The following is a 16,714-nucleotide window of genomic DNA, read 5'->3' on the forward strand; positions in this document are numbered from 1 at the left end:
TTCTCACTAGTGCTTTTATGTTGGCCCATAGTAGTGAAGATTTGGTGTGACGTGCAACACCTTTTTCTTTGGTTTATGAAGTTACATGTGTTCTCTCAATAAATTTTGATATGTTGCCATGCCTCAGGGTGATTCCTTACTTCTGCAAGTGGACGGGAACCCATGATGTTATGAGTGAGTTGTTTGACATTGAGCTTTATTGACAAGGGCCTTAGTTAATGTTACTATCCAGGCTGATTTAACACTCAGGTATCGAGTGTGGAGCCTGCAGCCCTATCGTGTGGCGAAGGCCCATCTGTGGTGGAGTAGCTGAAGATTCTTTGGATTAAAGTCTCCTGAGCGTCCCTGCCTTCCTGGAGTATGGTCGGGTCAGCGTCTACTCCCTCAGCATTTCCCTGCGTGTTCTCATCCTCAGAATCACTGCTAGGCTCATTGTCTGCATCTGGAGCAACCGCGTCTACATCTTCCTCATCCACTGTGTCACCCCTTTCCAGCGTGTGGAGAGTGCAGAATGCAACCACTATCAGCAACACATGGTCTGGGGAGTATTGGATTGCACCCTCTGAGTGGTCCAGGCATCGGAAGCGCACCTTGAGAAGACCAATGGCTCTCTCTACCAAGCCCTTGTGGAGGCGTGGCTCCTATTGTACCACTGCTCAGCTTCTGTTCTTGGATGGCAGAGAGGCATCATGAGCCACCTTTTGAGGGGATAGCTCTTTCACCCAGCAGCCATCCATCAACCCGGGCCGGAGCACTGAAAAGCCCCGGCACCTGGGAGTGTCTGAGGATGTAGGCATCGTGGGAGCTGCCTGGGTATCTTGTATGGACTTGCGGAATCTGCATCCTGTGATCACACACTATCTGCACGTTCATGGAGTGGAATCCCTTCCTGTTGACGAAGGCACCAGGCTCACCCGCTGGTGCCTTGATGGCCACATGTGTACAGTCTATTGCACCCTGGACGCGGGGGAAGCCAGCAATGGCCGCAAAGCCTGTGGCTCGCTCTGTCTGGCTTGCCTGGTCCCAACGGTAGTGGATGAAAGTCAATGCACGCCTGAACAGAGCATCTGTAACCTGCTTGACACGAGTGTGGACAGCTGACTGGGAGACTTTGCAAAGATCACCCAGCAACTCCTGGAAAGAGCTGGAGGCATAGATGTTGAGGGCAGCTGTGACCTTTAGCTCCACTGACATGGGGTGGCCACCCACACAGTTAATGGAGATCTCAGGGCCTATCACCTAACAAATGGAGGTGACTGTCTCCCTTGAGAGACGGAGCCTCCTTCGGCACTGCACCTCAGACATATTGAGGTAGCTGCTTCGCCGCATGTAAACCCTGGCACCAGGATAGTGGCATCTTCTGCGGTCCCTTCCGCCTTGGACTTTCTGTTGGCCCTGCACTCCTTGTGCCTGCACTTCTCCTCCCAAAGGTGGCTCCCCTGGAGGCTGAATGTTGACTCCTGGTCTCCTCCCCCTTCTGGCCCTTCCTTCCTCCTTATAGGAGCTGCCTCCAGTGGAGGGCACAACTCCCATTCCCAGGCTAAGGGAAGGCTTCCTGAAAGCTGCAGGCCCAAAACATGATCTTTACTGTAGAGTCCTGACCTGAAGGCTTTTACTCCTGTCCAAGCAGCTGTGAAGAGTTTTGAAGTATTCCTGCTCACACAGGCAAGTATCAGTAACTTTCACACTTAAATATCTGACAGATAACATTCGCGACCCCACTCACCCCTCTTATCCCGCCCATGGATGAGGTTTATACAAATGTCTCCTATCCGCCAGTGCACCGAACAGAAGATCGCATGGGCCTTAAAAATTGCAGCCAATTGCTGCCACAAGGGCCTTAAGTACATGATAATTAATGGCGGGCGCACATCTGAGAATATCGCGCACCCGCCCACCTAAATATCGTGATGGTGCGTGGTGATGTTGGGACGCTCGCCCGACATCACCATGCATTATTTTATGCGTCGGTGTGTGGAGCCCGCCCCCGCACACCAACGAGAAAATTCTGGACATTGTGAGTCTTCTTTTCATAGCCATTTCCCTAAACCAAGGTCCTTAGGCAGCATCTTCCAAGCCCACGACCTCTACCATCTATAAGGACAAGGGCAGCAGATAGATGGAACACCACCACCTGGAAGTTCCCCTCCAAGTCACACACCATCCTGACTTGGAAATATATCATCGTTCTTTCACTGTTGTTGGAATCCTGGAACTCCCTCACTAACGGCACTGTGGGTGTACCTACACCAATGGACAGCAGCAGCTCAAGAAGGCAGCTCACCACCTCCTTCTCAAGGGCAATTAGGGATGGGCAATAAATGCTGACCCAGCCAGTGAAGCCCACAACCCGTGAATGAATAAATAAATATTTTTTAAAAATGCAACAGGAAAAGAAATTATACTGGGGTTCTTAGTGGGGACCAGCAAATTTGTTGGAGAGCTAACCTTAGAAGTTGCTTGTAGGAATCCTTAGAACAGAGAAGATTAAGAAGGGATTTGATAAATGTATTGAAAATCTTGAATGCTGTTGCTGGAGTAAATAAGGAGAAACTTTTTTTTTTCCAGTGGCAATAGGAACATATGAAGTAGGAACAGGAGTAGGCCATTTGGCCCCTCAAGCCTGCTACACCATTCAACTAGATCAAGGCTGATCTTCTACCTCAGCACCATTTTCCTGCACTATCCCCTTGATTTCTGTATACCTAGAAATCTATCAATCTCTGTTTTGAACATACTCAATAACTGAGCCTCCATGACCCTCTGGGGCAGAATATTCCAAAGATGTACCATCAGCCCAAATTAATTTTGTATCATGAGACAAAGTTTCCACTTTGGATACAATTGCCAAATTGGATGCAAATTGTGCATAGAATTTTGCTGGTTAAGTTAGATTTAAAATTTCCACTAAAATTCCTTTATTAATCACAACCATAAAATCGTCCATCAATCAGCACATTCTTTTTTTTTTCCTTTGCATTGAGAAATATCGATTGGTGTATTTAAAAGTGTAACCTGGTGCAGTTTTATTAATGCAGCTGAAAATGGGGTTAGCACAAAGCATAAGCATTTTTAATGTGATTTAATGCTCCACCTGTGATTGTAAATCGCTGAAAATGACTTTAAAAATACTGAATAATTTGCTAGTTTAATCGATGTACACTAAGAAGTTTCTTAGTAAATTGATAATTTTTTAACATGTAAAAGTTTTTAAAACATGCTGCTAGTGCCTTTGCACCTGAGAAATTTAGCAGAGTTTGAAGAGCTTTCCAGAACCAGTGGAATCAGTGGAATTTCACCACCCCCATTATTTCAATATGATGGTTTGCCCAGTTTTATGAACAGGGTTGGCTTTGGACAAAATGATTTTTAATCAGCACTAAATATTGCGGAAACTCGATTTACGCTTGACACAGCTTACGCTTGAGTTTCCACGATCTTTTGCACTGGTTCTGCCAATTTCATTCAAACAACACTGATAAAGCTAGTGTATACTAGCAGGAATTCTATCCTAGCATACTTACAGGCAATAGAGGAGACTAATCTTAATTGGCAAATTACATTGAAATCAGACCCAGGTCCTAGAAATAAATAGCTGGTTTGTTAATAGGCTTCCTAGAAATTGCTTTGTGCCCACCTGGAGTTGGGTCTCATGGACAAGATGATCTTGGAAACTGCATGAAGTGACATAGGAGAGAAATTAGAGAAAGGTACAATGTCAGAACTAGAAGCTAGAAAACATGATACAAGATCCTGTTAGCTTTAACATGGTCATTCATTTCTAAACATAGGTTAATCTGTTGAAAAACCACTGTGTTATGGTTGTGTAAAATTATACTTTCAGAATGTGGCACCAATATGAAATATAATGAATATCATTTCCTGCTATTCTTAGGACTCCTTTCCACTGAAGGTCCGAGGTATCCACATGATCAATGAGCCCGTACTGTTTGATTCCGTCTTTGCCATAATTAGACCATTCCTGTCTGAAAAAGTCAAAGAGCGTGTGAGTAACCCTTCGCATTTCATTTTTATTACAATTGGAGTGAAAATACTGCTTGTAAATCAGTTGAAACAGAAACACATCAACCAGATTTGTTGGAAATACATTTAAGCTAAGCTATAGCTGGCTTGGGAAAGTTGTTGCTGGCAATGGCTAAGTGATTATTTCACTTCTCAGCGTGAATGCAAAGAAGATTACTGTTTCATTCTCCACCACTATCATCTAGATGAACAAAAGGTAACAGAAGTACACCATAATGGTGAGAACCAGTAAAGGGCCCCTTTATTAGGTGGTTAGATTTCAGGCACAAGATTGTTGACTATATACAAAAAAATGATACTTTTTGAAAACCGGCGAGAGAAATTGAAGAGCATATAAATTAAATTGAATGTGTTTTGCCCACTTCAGATTCACATGCATGGAAACAGTTACCAGTACAGCCTTTTCAAATACTTCCCAGTTCAGATTCTTCCACCTGAATACGGTGGCGAAGGACCTGCTTATGAGGAACTCTGTGAAGAATGGACCAAATTTGTGCAGCAGTCTGAGAAAGATCTTCTTGAACTTTCACTTGTTACTTGACACTTTGTAGCACAGTGTCTGCGGTCTGAAGAACTGCATTGATTGTGTCACATCAATGTAACATAACTGCTAAAAACAAGCAGGTGTTGAGTTATGCACTGTGATGCTGTGTAAGTAGAAATTCCTTTGGAACAAAATGTAGGTTTTGTTTGATATTGCAGATTACTGTAGATTAAGAGTATTTTACTATGTATTTTGGTTTCTAACTGAATTGTCTTAAATTTTAATACTTAAAACTTTAAGAACTGAGGCCTTATGTATTCTAACTAATTTGTTTGCTCAATTTTAATGGTTTATAACTGTTGGAACGGAAACCTTTAACCATGTGTAGAAAACATATTGAAAGTCTGTTGTAATATGCAGGTCTCCTCTGTAATTTTAATTGCCATACACAATGTTTGAGGTAGTCATATACAACAGTTTTTAGTTAAGAAAATTGCAAAATTATATGCAACAAAAAACAGTAAATTCTACAAGGCTTTGCTGTTACCAAGAAGGCACGTTCATTGGGATCTCAGATCAAATCTAAAGGTGGAAGTGCTTGATTTTTTTTGAAGTACAAGATGCCAAACTGGGAGCACCACATATTGGCTATGTGGACCAATTCTCAGGTCGGTGCTGTGTTGGGCAGGATTCCACGCTGGCTGCCTTACCTTGAAAAATATACCCCATAATGTCTGACAAATAAAGCAATGTGCCTAAAGAGGGGGGAAAAAAAGAGCATCTAGGCCCAATTTTTAGTAGGTGAGCCGCTGTGTGTTAGAAACTCACCTGCTGCTCCAGAAGTGTTGCTTGAGGCATTTTAATTCCTGGGCCTCATTTAGTAATATAGGAGCAGGAGTAGACCACTCAGCCCTTCAAGCCTGTTCTAGCATTTAGTCAGACCACGATTGATCTGTTACCGTAATTCCATTTTCCTGCCTTTGACCTGTGGCTTTTTATCTAGCAAAAATTTATCATCTCAGCCTTTAAATTTTCAATTGACCCAGTATCTGTATTGGAAGAGAGATTTAAATCACCCTGGCTGACTACCAGAATGTTTTAAGTGGCAACTGTTGGAAATTTTTATGACCCGGAGGTGTTGGAAATTTTTATGACCCAGAGGCCAGCTGCCAACAGCATGTGAGTGGTGCAATCACTTGCCAGGCTGTTCTGAAATTGGTGGGTGGTGGGAGGGAGTGAAATCACAGCAGGGGAGGTTTAAGTTTTCTTTGTAGTGTGTGTAGGTGGTGTTGGGAGGGTGGGGTGGGGCTGGTGGTGAGTACACTCACTCCTTCTTCTTGTGGCCCCAAAAGCAATTTTGAAAGAAAACTGAAAGCTTACCTTTTTGGGCGTCTCCTGCCCCTGATCCATTTCCATGCTGGTTTGGTTTGACAAAACGCACTGCCATTTCCTTCACAGCCCACCTAGTTGAGATGGGGCGGAATTTTTCATTTGGCGGGCGGGCTCGGCAGGAACGGGCAGGGGTGGGCACGGAGTCAATCACCACCTGCAATCGATCAGCTCCGTGCCACCATTTTACACGGGTGGGCCAATTAAGGCCCACCCAGTGTAAGACACGACTGGTAGCGCTCAGTGCTACCTGTGCAGGTGGAGGGAGGAGGGAGAGTTGGAGCCAGCGCTCCTTTGCGCACCTGCACGGAGCTGCCTCAGGGAGATTGAATCGATGTTTAAAAAAGTAAATCAAAGGTTTAAAAATTAATTTAAACATGTCTTCCGTGTTAATTAATATAAGCTTCAGAAAACCTCATCCCGCTCGTGGGTGTGGTTTCCTAAAAAATGCGAAGGCCGCTTGGGCTTTTCACCTGTCCGCCAACCTTAAGGTTGGATGGACAGTGTTAACAATCACAATAATTACTTTCTTAATGGCCTTAATGAGCCGTTTACATTTTGGCGCGCGCGCTGCCTACTCTGGCACACGTCATTTCGTGATGGCACGCGATGATGTCGGGACGCACGTCATTTTACACATTGGTGTGTCGGGGCCACCCCCACATGCTGACTGAAAAATTCTGCCCATAGCACTGAGGTCTCCATGCCAACATCAGATTGTGATGTACGTACTTTAAAAAAGGACTCCTCCAGTTTTGGAAGAATGTTGTTGTGGCCCGTTAGCTGGAAAATTAGCTTCTGATGGCCCTAGGAGGATAGGTGGCCCTGATCATTTTAAATGCTCACTCACCTATTTCCACCAAACACCGCAGGTTTAAATTTGTTGCACAGTTTTTATATTAAGCCAGAAATAGTCTAAATTCATAGAAGGGGAATAAATGAAAAATGGAAAAAAAGTTTAATAAAAATGCTAATTCTTACAAATTGCAGTTGTTGAATTTTTAATACTTCTCATAATGCCAGCAAAATGGTAGCATAGAAAGATTACTCTTGTTTTTACCAACAATGTTCTGTCTGATGCTCTGTTCGATCTCAACCAAAAGCTGCAAACAATGACACAGTAACTAAAATGTCACTAGAGGGCAATGCAGTGCAACAATTTACCCTTTGGCAGGATGTTTTTGAAATGGGTGAGAACTCAGCAAAGAACTGTGCTCATCAAGAGTTTGAGCTTCAAGGTTACACCGTTGTAACCCTATCGCCTGCAAGTCTCTCTCCATGCTAGGAGCACAGGATCCATGAATTTATTCTTGCTTACTCCTAGACCTTGAAACTCATATCTTTAACATCTTTAACTGCATCCACAGTTCTTTTGCTTTTATCTTAGTGTTTAATTGACTGCCACTTCTCTTCAAGGAATGCCTACATTGAAGAAGTATTGCTCTTCTCTCCGACAGGATTTCTGTCTCTCTCTTTTGCCTTGTTCGCCTTCATTGTTTTCCATTTCTCTCCTGCTGTTTAACAAGGTGTTTACTAAAACTCGCTTTCACAGCATATCTCCTTCCTCAGTGACTGTCTCCGTCTCCAACTTACCCCACATGGATTTCAACTGAGTTCCATCCCTCATGTTTCGAACCGACCCAGGATTACAGATATCTCCGGGACATACAACGGTCCTTGGACTGCTGTTCTCATCGCATCCTGAGATCCACACCTAGTGCCATGTGCCGCCATATGAACACACTCGACCTCTCCCTCCAGCAGCACCACTGCACCTTATCTCTATGCTGCCCGTGCCCCCAGTTTCGTTTTATTCTTCGTCTCATCCGACACCTCAGCAAGAAACTTTGTCTCTTTCTTTCATGTGCAAAGGAATGCAAGCTTCAACAACTCATTGACACCAACACCCATCCAGGACCCTCCACCCCTGACTGTCCCGCTGTCCCCATCCTGTCTTCCAATCCCAGCTCCGGCCGTGCATTCACCATATCCCCTGACTTTCCCTCTCTGATGCTGAACGTTCAGTGCTCAGCAAAGGATTTAGTTTCATACCCTTGCGCCCTCATCTCAATGAATTTTGGGCTCGGCGCGAGGCTGAACTCTTCTTCCACCGCCTTCATCTCCATGCTCACTTCTTTGGGCAGGAGTCTTCTCCACGTTCAATGGACCCTTTCACCCGCCTCCAATATTCTCCCTCCACCTGGACCCTACCCTCTAGATTCTTACCTTCAATTGATCTTTTCATTGAGGGCTGTTGGCGTGACATCAGTCATCTCAATTTCTCTGCTCTCCTCACCCATTCTAACCTGTCTCTCTCTGAACTTACTGCAGTCCGTTCTCTCAGGTCCAACCCTAACATTGTCATCAAACCTGCTGACAAGGGTGGTGCTGTTGTTGTCTGGCGCACTGACCTCTACCTCACCCAGGCTGAGCGTCAACTCACAGACACTTCCTCCTACCTCCCCCTGGACCATGACCCCACCACTGAACATCAAGCCATTGTTTCCAGGACTGTCACTGACCTCATCTCCTCTGGAGATCTTCCTTCCACAGCTTCCAACCTGATAGTCTCCCAACCTCGGACGACCAGCTTCTACCTCCTACCCAAAATCCACAAACAGGACTGTCCCGGCAGACCGATCGTGTCAGCCTGTTCCTGCCCCATGGAACCCATTTCTTGCTATATTGACTCCATTCTCTCTCCGCTTGTCCAGTCCCTTCCCACCTACATCCGTGATTCCTCTGACACCCTATATCATATCAGCAATTTCCAGTTCCCTAGCCCCAACCGCCTCCTCTTCACCATGGATGTCCAATCCCTCTATACCTCCATCCCCCACCGGGATGGTCTGATGGCTCCCCACTTCTTCCTCGAACAGAGGCCCAAACAATTCTCATCCACCACTACTCTCCTCCGCCTGGCTGAACTTGTTCTCACACTGAACAATTTCTCCTTAAGCTTCTCTCACTTCCTCCAAATAAAAGGTGTGGCTATGGGTACCCGCATGGGCCCCAGCTATGCCTGTCTCTTTATGGGGTATGTGGAACATTCCTTGTTCCAGTCCTAGTCCGGCCCCCTCCCACAACTCTTTCTCCGGTACATCGATGATTACTTCGGTGCTGCTTCATGCTCTCGTCGGGACATGGAAAAATTTATTAATTTTGCTTCCAATCTCCACCCCTCCATCATTTTCACATGGTCCATCTCTGACACTTCCCTTCTCTTCCTTGACCTCTCTGTCTCAATCGCTGGTGATAGACTGTCCACCAATATTCATTACAAGCCTAACGACTCCCATAGCTACCTCGACTACAGCTCCTCACAGCCCGCTTCCTGTAAGGACTCCATCCCATTCTCTCAGTTCCTTCGCCTCCCTCGCATCTGTTCTGATGATGCTACCTTCAAAAACAGTTCCTCTGACATGTCCTCTTTCTTCCTTAACCGAGGTTTTCCACCCATGGTCGTTGACAGGGCCCTCAACCGTGTCCAGCCCATCTCCCACGCATCCGCCCTCACGCCTTCTCCTCCCTCCCAGAAACATGATAGGGTCCCCCTTGTCCTCACTTATCACCCCACCAGCCTCCGCATTCAAAGGATCATCCTCTGCTATCTGTTCTGATGATGCCACTTTCAAAAACAGTTCCTCTGACATGTCTTCCTTCTTCCTTGAACGGTGGTTGACAGGGCCCTCAGCGGTGTCCTGTCCACGCATCTGCCCTCACACCTTCCTCTCACTCCCAGAACCATGATAGCGTCCCCCTTGTCCTCACTTATCACCCAACCAGCCTCCGCATTCAAAGGATCATCCTCTGCTATTTCCGCCAACTCCAGCATGATGCCACATTTTCCCTTCACCGCCACCCCGCCCCCCCCCCCCAACCCCGACGGCATTCCAGAGGGATTGTTCCCTCTGGGACATCCTGGTCCATTCCTCCATCACCCCGTACACCTCAACCCCCCTCCCACGGCACTTTCCCATGCAACCATATAAAGTGCAACACCTGCCCCTTTACTTCCCTTCTCCTCACCGTCCAAGGGCCCAAGCACTCCTTTCAAGTGAAGCAGCATTTCACTTGCACTTCCCTCAATTTAGTCTACTGCATTCGCTGCTCCCAATGCGGTTTCCTCTACATTGGAGAGACCAAATGCAGACTGGGCGACCGCTTTGTGGAACATCTTCGGTCTGTCTGCAAACATGACCCAAACCTCCCTGTCGCTTGCCATTTCAACACTCCACCCTTCTCTCTTGCCCACATGTCTGTCCTTGGCTTGCTGCATTGTTCCAGTGAAGTTCAACGCAAACTGGAGGAACAGCACCTCATCTTCCGACGAGGCACTTTACAGTCTTCCGGACTGAATATTGAGTTCAACAATTTTAGATCATGAACTCTTTCCTCTATCCCCACCCCCATTGCGATCCCCTTTTTTCCAAATATTTATATAGATTTTTCTTTTCCCACCTATTTCCATTATTTTTAAAGGCATTTCCATCCATTGTTTTATCTCTGCCTTTTAGCCTACTTTGATCTCTTACCCCCACCCCCACTAGGGCTATCTGTACCTTTATTATCACATTCCTTAGATAATATCACCAGCTTCAACAACTCTTTGTCCTTTTGTCTATGACATCTTTTGGATATTTCCACCTATCACAGGCCCCCTATCCAGCTCTACATGTCCCACCCCCCGCCCCCTTAAACCAGCTTATATTTCATCTCTTTCCTATTTTTCCTTAGTTCTGTTGAAGAGTCATATGGACTCGAAACGTTAACTGTGTTCCTCTCCACAGATGCTGTCAGACCTGTTGAGTTTTTCCAGGTATTTTTGTTTTTGTTTTCTTTAACATCTTGTTATTCACACTACAAGTACTGTTGTGCTTCCAAAATGAAATTTCTGCCTGCACATTTTTGGTGTGAGGCACGCTGAGCTCCTTATTGGTGAACATGCACTAGAAATGTGCAGAGTAGGCAGATCATAACATTCCGCTGATTTGACACCAATGCTTCCAATTTGGAGCACAATGCTTGAGATAATGCTGCCGCTTAAACTTGCACAGCTCAACACGCATACAGCAGCAGGAAGGATTCTCCACCAGCACTATGTAAAGGGACATCAAGTACTTTCAGGTTAGTTACTAATTGATTTCTGTTGGCCATTGCTGTGAACGCACTGGTGGTTTCTTGAGGTGTGTAAAGTTGCTAAAGTCTACAGGGAGTGGTGTGGCACATGCTGAAGGACCTTAGCCTGACTTCTAAGATTCTGCACAAAACTACTTGCTCCCAGACGTGCCTTCATTTTGCATCAGTCCATTTGAGCCATCACAACAAGCTGGAGGGTGTTTAGTGTGTTAAAGGAGCTGTCTTTTGATGATGGGGCTCATGATTCTGGTGCATAACCTTTGTATGTGTGGGCAGTGTGCAAACAACAGAAATCAAGCTACCACACAAAATGCAATAGCGGAAACAATGCTTCTGCTGCCAGGACCACTCTGGAGAAGGTTTTCAGATCTTAGCAGAGCACGTGTTAAGATTTGTGGAGTTCAGCTGCAAGCTACAGCATGTGATCATCATAAGGGAACATTTTTTGGCACCAGTTATACGGAACTAGCTGAGGTGCAGGTGGAGAAGGAGGAAGAGAAAGGTAGGAGGTAACCAACACAGACCCTTTTTGCCGGACTGTGCTTGATCGACTCATCCAATTGTAATATGAGTAAATACAACCCCAGTACCAATTCCTCAAGAGTCCCACCTCAGCTTCTGACAATGCCATAGTACTGAAATGGCTCTTATCAAAGTCACAAATGACAGCCCGTGTGACTGTGAAAAGGATAAATTATCCCTCATGTCCTTCTCGACTTTACTATCACTGATCACACCATCCTCCTTCAATGCCTCTCCACTGGCGTCCAGCTGGATGGAATTGCTCACCTGGCTGCATTGTTATGTATCCAGTTGTAGCCAGAGAATCACCTGCAATTGTTTCTCTTCCCACTCATGCACAGTAACCTCTGGAGTTAACCAAGGAGCTACCTATGACTCCTTTCTGTTTCTCATCTACATGCTGTCTCTTAGCGACATCTTCTGAAAACATGGCATTAGTTTCCACATATATGCTGACAAAGCCCAGCTCCAACTCACCATCACCTCTCTTGCTTCTTCCACTGTCTCTAAACCATCAGACTGCATGCTGAATATCCAGTACTGAATAAGGAGAAATTTCCTTCAATTACATATTGTAAAGATCAAAGTCATTATCTTTGGACCCCACCACAAGCACTGTCCTAGTCACCTGCTTCATCCCTCTCCCTGGCAAATCTCTGAGGCTAAACCAGACAGTTCTCAAGCTTGGTGTCATACATGACCCTGAAATGAGCTTCTGATTTCGTGTGTGCCATCATTAAGACCACCTCTTTTCACCACCGTAACTCCTCCTGACTCCACCCCAGCTTCAGCTCATCTACAGCCAAAACCCTCATTCATGCCTTTGTTATCTCTAGACTCGACTATTTCAATGCAACCTTGGCAGGCCTCCCACATTCCACCCTCTGTAAACTTGGTATCATCCAAAGCTCTACTGCCCGTGTCCTAATATGCACCAAGTTCCTTTGACTCATCACCACTATGCTTGCTAACTTACATTGGCTCTCAGTTAAGCAACACCTTGATTTGAAAAATCTTAATGTTTTCAAATCCCTCCATGGCCCCTTCCCTCCCTACTTCTGTAATCTCCTCCAGCCTACAACCCTCCAAGATATCTAGGCTCCCCTAATTCTGGTTTCTTGAGAATCCATAATTTTAATTGCCCCACCATTGGTGGCTATGCCTTCAGCTGCCAGGGCTCTAACCTCCTAAGCCCCTCCATAACCCACTCCAACTCTCTACCACACATTCCTCCTTTAAGAAGCTCCTTAAAAGCAACCTCTTTGACAAAGCTTTTGGTCATCTGCCCTAATATTCCCTTATGCTGCTCAGCGTCATATCTTTGTTTTATAATGCCTCTGTGAAGGGCCTTGGGATTTCAAGCCTTTTGCAGTCTTGAGGAACCAGCATCATCTCTGCACGAGCAGTGGTAGTTTGGACAGGCTAACTGACAAGCAACAACGAGGACACTGGCTAAATGGCAGTGGTAGGATCACAAATGCTGTCACTCTTCAAGAAAGGACAGCAGGTTTGTGTACCACAGAGCCACTGCCACTTACCCAGGAGGTACTCAAGCAATCCTAGGAATTTGTTGGAGGACAGATTTCTGGCCTGCTGTGACACCCTGCAAGCCCCTGTGAACACTGGTATCCACAGTGATGGTGGCAACAGTCTGAGCTTGCATGTCTTCAGTTTGAGCTTTCAATGCAGCACCCAGATTTTGGGTGGTTTCTGTTTGCGCTGCAATGGTAGATGAGGCATCAGCTGTCAGAGGCTGCATCATAGTTGGGTCCATAGGTGTTCTAATGGAGTTTATCACAATTTATGCTCCAAGTTCTGCACAAAATCCTGTGCTAAGTTAGTGCTGGACTCTCCCATCTTCCTTGGCATTGAATACAGGACTTCTTGCAGGCCTACCAATGCAACGAGAATTTCATTGTGCACAAAGAGATTATCATTGTGCACGTCCGTCATCTTTCTAGTGTACACCACTCCATCAAATTGTGTCTCAGTCCTCAATAGCAGATTCAACATGTGACCTTGCCCTCTGAGAAGCTAGCACCTGCACTACCCTTATCCCATGTCTGGCTGCAGGCCACTCATGCCTGGTGACTGACCATGTAGAGATTCCATGTCTAAGCTATCCTCCAAATTATGTTCAGTGACAATATCTGAGCTAGTGGCTGTGAGTGCGAGAGTGAGTGACTGTGTTTCTTTTTCTTCACTGTTTTCCTGCTCTTCCACCACGCTGGACCAGATTATAGGTCTTGGGTACCTGAAAGATGAAAGGTAAGGCTGCATTGAGGGAAGGGGGTGGGGAGAAATACAAGGTGCATGTTTAAACAATCTGCAGCATTAGAGGTTGTGGGATGAAGGGAAAGTGGGGTGTGAGAATTTTTGATGGTTTCAGCTCCAATGCTAATCACATTCTTGGCTGCTCCAATGATGGCAACCACTATCTCCTCCATCAGTGTAAGAACATGCAGCTGAGCATGTCCCTTACTGTTGGTTAGCTGCTGAGATCTCTGGTTATGAATGACCTTGTCCTTAAAGAGAGAGGGAAGTATGTCAATGAGTATGATGCAATGAATTTGGTTTATACAGTTGCCATGGTTAAATAACTGGTAATGTGTGTAATGCTGTGAGATGTGGGTGTGAGACATTCAGCAATGTTAAGTATGTGAGTGTGAGATGAAGCTCTGTTAGGTATGAGTTGCGATTAATAGAGATTGTTGGTTGGTGAATGACGAGCGTGTGGTGCATTGAGCAGTGTGTGAATCTGCTTGTGCAGTTGGTGGGGTATGGCATTTGAAGATACATTGACCATTTGTGTGAATTCATTGAACTTTTTGCAGCACTTCATCCAGGCCCTTGGGAGTAGACATCTGGTATTGACTTCCCATAGATGTCTGGTCCTATTGTCTTCACAAAGTTTGTCTGGTGGGTCTCCTGTGGATAATCTCCTCCTCTCCAGCTCCTGTACCAAGGCCTGCTCTTTCCCATATTATGCTATTATTTAATGTTCCTCACATCAAAATCACATTTAAAATGACTTACAGCAACTGCTCCAGTCATAATGTGCCTATACTTTAAGAGTTAGAGTTGCCTTTACATATTGCAGGCTAGCTGTAGCTCATGCTAGCCTGTCACAATTTGGCACCCCCTGCTCATGCATGAAACTACTCAATGGCACTGCGCTGTCTGCATCAGAAGCATTAGATGCAAACTGATCCTGAATCATGATCCACACACCCATTTCTTGGGCCCTGCCCAGTTTGGAGACCGTGGGCAGATTGACCCAGATTTGCACTAAGTGGGCAGGTGAAATGATATTTTACCCGTTGACCGCAATGGTGGATTTTCAGGCTGTTTCGTCCCAAACCCACCACATTAATTGTGCATTCCCAGGAAACATGCCGTTTCCATAGTGGGTTCTCATTCCCCCGCCACACCATCAACCTGCCGCTTCAGCACACCTGGTATCATATTTAAAGTCCAACTGTGCGCCATAACTGTGCTCCCAGGCTATGACTGCTGCAAAGAAGACATGGCCCTGAAAGGCAAAAAGACTGCAGCTCCCAGATTCAATGACACATCCCTTGAACACCTTTTGGATGCCATGGAGACCCACCGTGATGTCTTCTACCCCCTCCCTGCTCGCAGGTTGGGCAGTAATCTCACTAATCCGGCTGGGGAGGCGGTGGCAGTGGTGGTCAGTGCCAACACCCTTCAAAAGAGGACAGCCACCGAGTGCTGTAAAAGGATGAATGATCTCCTCTGTTCCACCAGGGCAAGTCGGTCATCTCATCACTTTCAACTCACATACTCACACACCCATCGCACATTCACAGGGATCTCACTCACTGTCAGTTCAAGGGACATCATCATTTACTCCTTCATACACACCGTCATTGTCCTCATCCCATCCATGGGACTACTCACCACCCACACATGCCAGGCATAATTATGTGGCCTGGCAGGCATCCTGCTTACAGTCTCTCCATCTCTATTCATCCAGGACAAGCTGGCACACAACAAGAGGGAGAGGTCACAGACCAGTGGAGGAATGCATGAAATCAAGGTCATCGTGAGCTTTGAAAACAGAGCCATCCAGCTGGCCGGCGAGGATTTGGACCTTTCTTGTGCTGATGGGTGAGGCCGGCGGTGCTATACCAAGTGAGGATCCAGCAGTGCAACATCCATCAGACAACCATTTTTCCAGGTAATTCTGTTTTTGTTTTGGATTTCCAGCATCCGCAGTTTTTTGTTTTAATTTTTGTTTTTATGCTGTGAGTGATGTGTCCTCTTTCACAGGCCACTGCCATGCATTAATTATCTCTCCTTGCTGCCACAGGCACATCTGGGAAACAGCCAACATGGTCCCTGACCCAGGGCCTCCAATCAAGCCCTGAAGAAACATCTGAAGAGGAAGCTGCAGGCACCCTCCCTGAAGTCCCATCATAGCGCTCACCCGCACCCTCCACCAGCGCCGAGACACACACCTCTGTGGGACCTAATTTTATAGTGGTCTCCGTAAGGTTCAACAGGCTATGAAAAATAACAGACAATTGCACCATTAATGGGCTTATTAGTCCTCTTAATTATCGATGGGCGCGCTTCCGACTTTTGCACTCACCCGCCGAACGAAATATCACGCGAGCGTGGAATGACATCGCGACATTCGGCCACGGGCATGCGCCCACCTGATCAACATAAAATTCAGCGCATTGTTACATTATTTGCATTTGTATTCCCTCAAGGAATCATTCTGTATATGTTTTGGTTTTTATTTTGGGTGTCAGCCGTGGATGAGATGTGCATCTGAAAGCATGTTAGAGCAACTTAAAGTCATTGGGGACTTTAGTATTGAGTATACCACAACACAGAAGGCAAGCTTTGGAACAACACCAGAGGCTACCCAAACACATGTGAGTGTTGGAACTGTGTGAAGAATAACAAGTTCCACAAAAGAGTGATGTGTCCTGCCTTTGGGAAAATGTACAAAAAGTATAGGAAAAGCAATCCTTTCACAGTGAAACGCTGTGTAAATGAATCGCCTGCAAATGGCAAGCGACAGGAAGGTCTGGGTCATGCTCGCGGACAGACCAAAGGTGTTCCGCAAAGTGGTCACCCAGTCTGCATTTGGTCTGTCCAATA

General features: G+C 45.9%; 1 protein-coding gene across 1 annotated transcript in view; it reads left to right on the top strand.

Moving 5' to 3' along the window:
- The window catches only part of ttpa (tocopherol (alpha) transfer protein), a 60,768-nt gene extending 56,183 nt beyond the window's left edge, over window positions 1–4,585 (top strand). Inside the window, exons 4-5 of the mRNA XM_041189268.1 lie at window positions 3,896–4,006; window positions 4,412–4,585. Of these exons, the coding sequence (XP_041045202.1) occupies window positions 3,896–4,006; window positions 4,412–4,585 (285 nt within the window). The remainder of the gene's footprint in view (window positions 1–3,895; window positions 4,007–4,411) is intronic.
- The last annotated feature ends 12,129 nt before the right edge of the window (window positions 4,586–16,714 follow it).

The sequence above is a fragment of the Carcharodon carcharias genome, chromosome 6 (genome assembly GCF_017639515.1).
Source record: "Carcharodon carcharias isolate sCarCar2 chromosome 6, sCarCar2.pri, whole genome shotgun sequence".
Taxonomy (NCBI): domain Eukaryota; kingdom Metazoa; phylum Chordata; class Chondrichthyes; order Lamniformes; family Lamnidae; genus Carcharodon; species Carcharodon carcharias.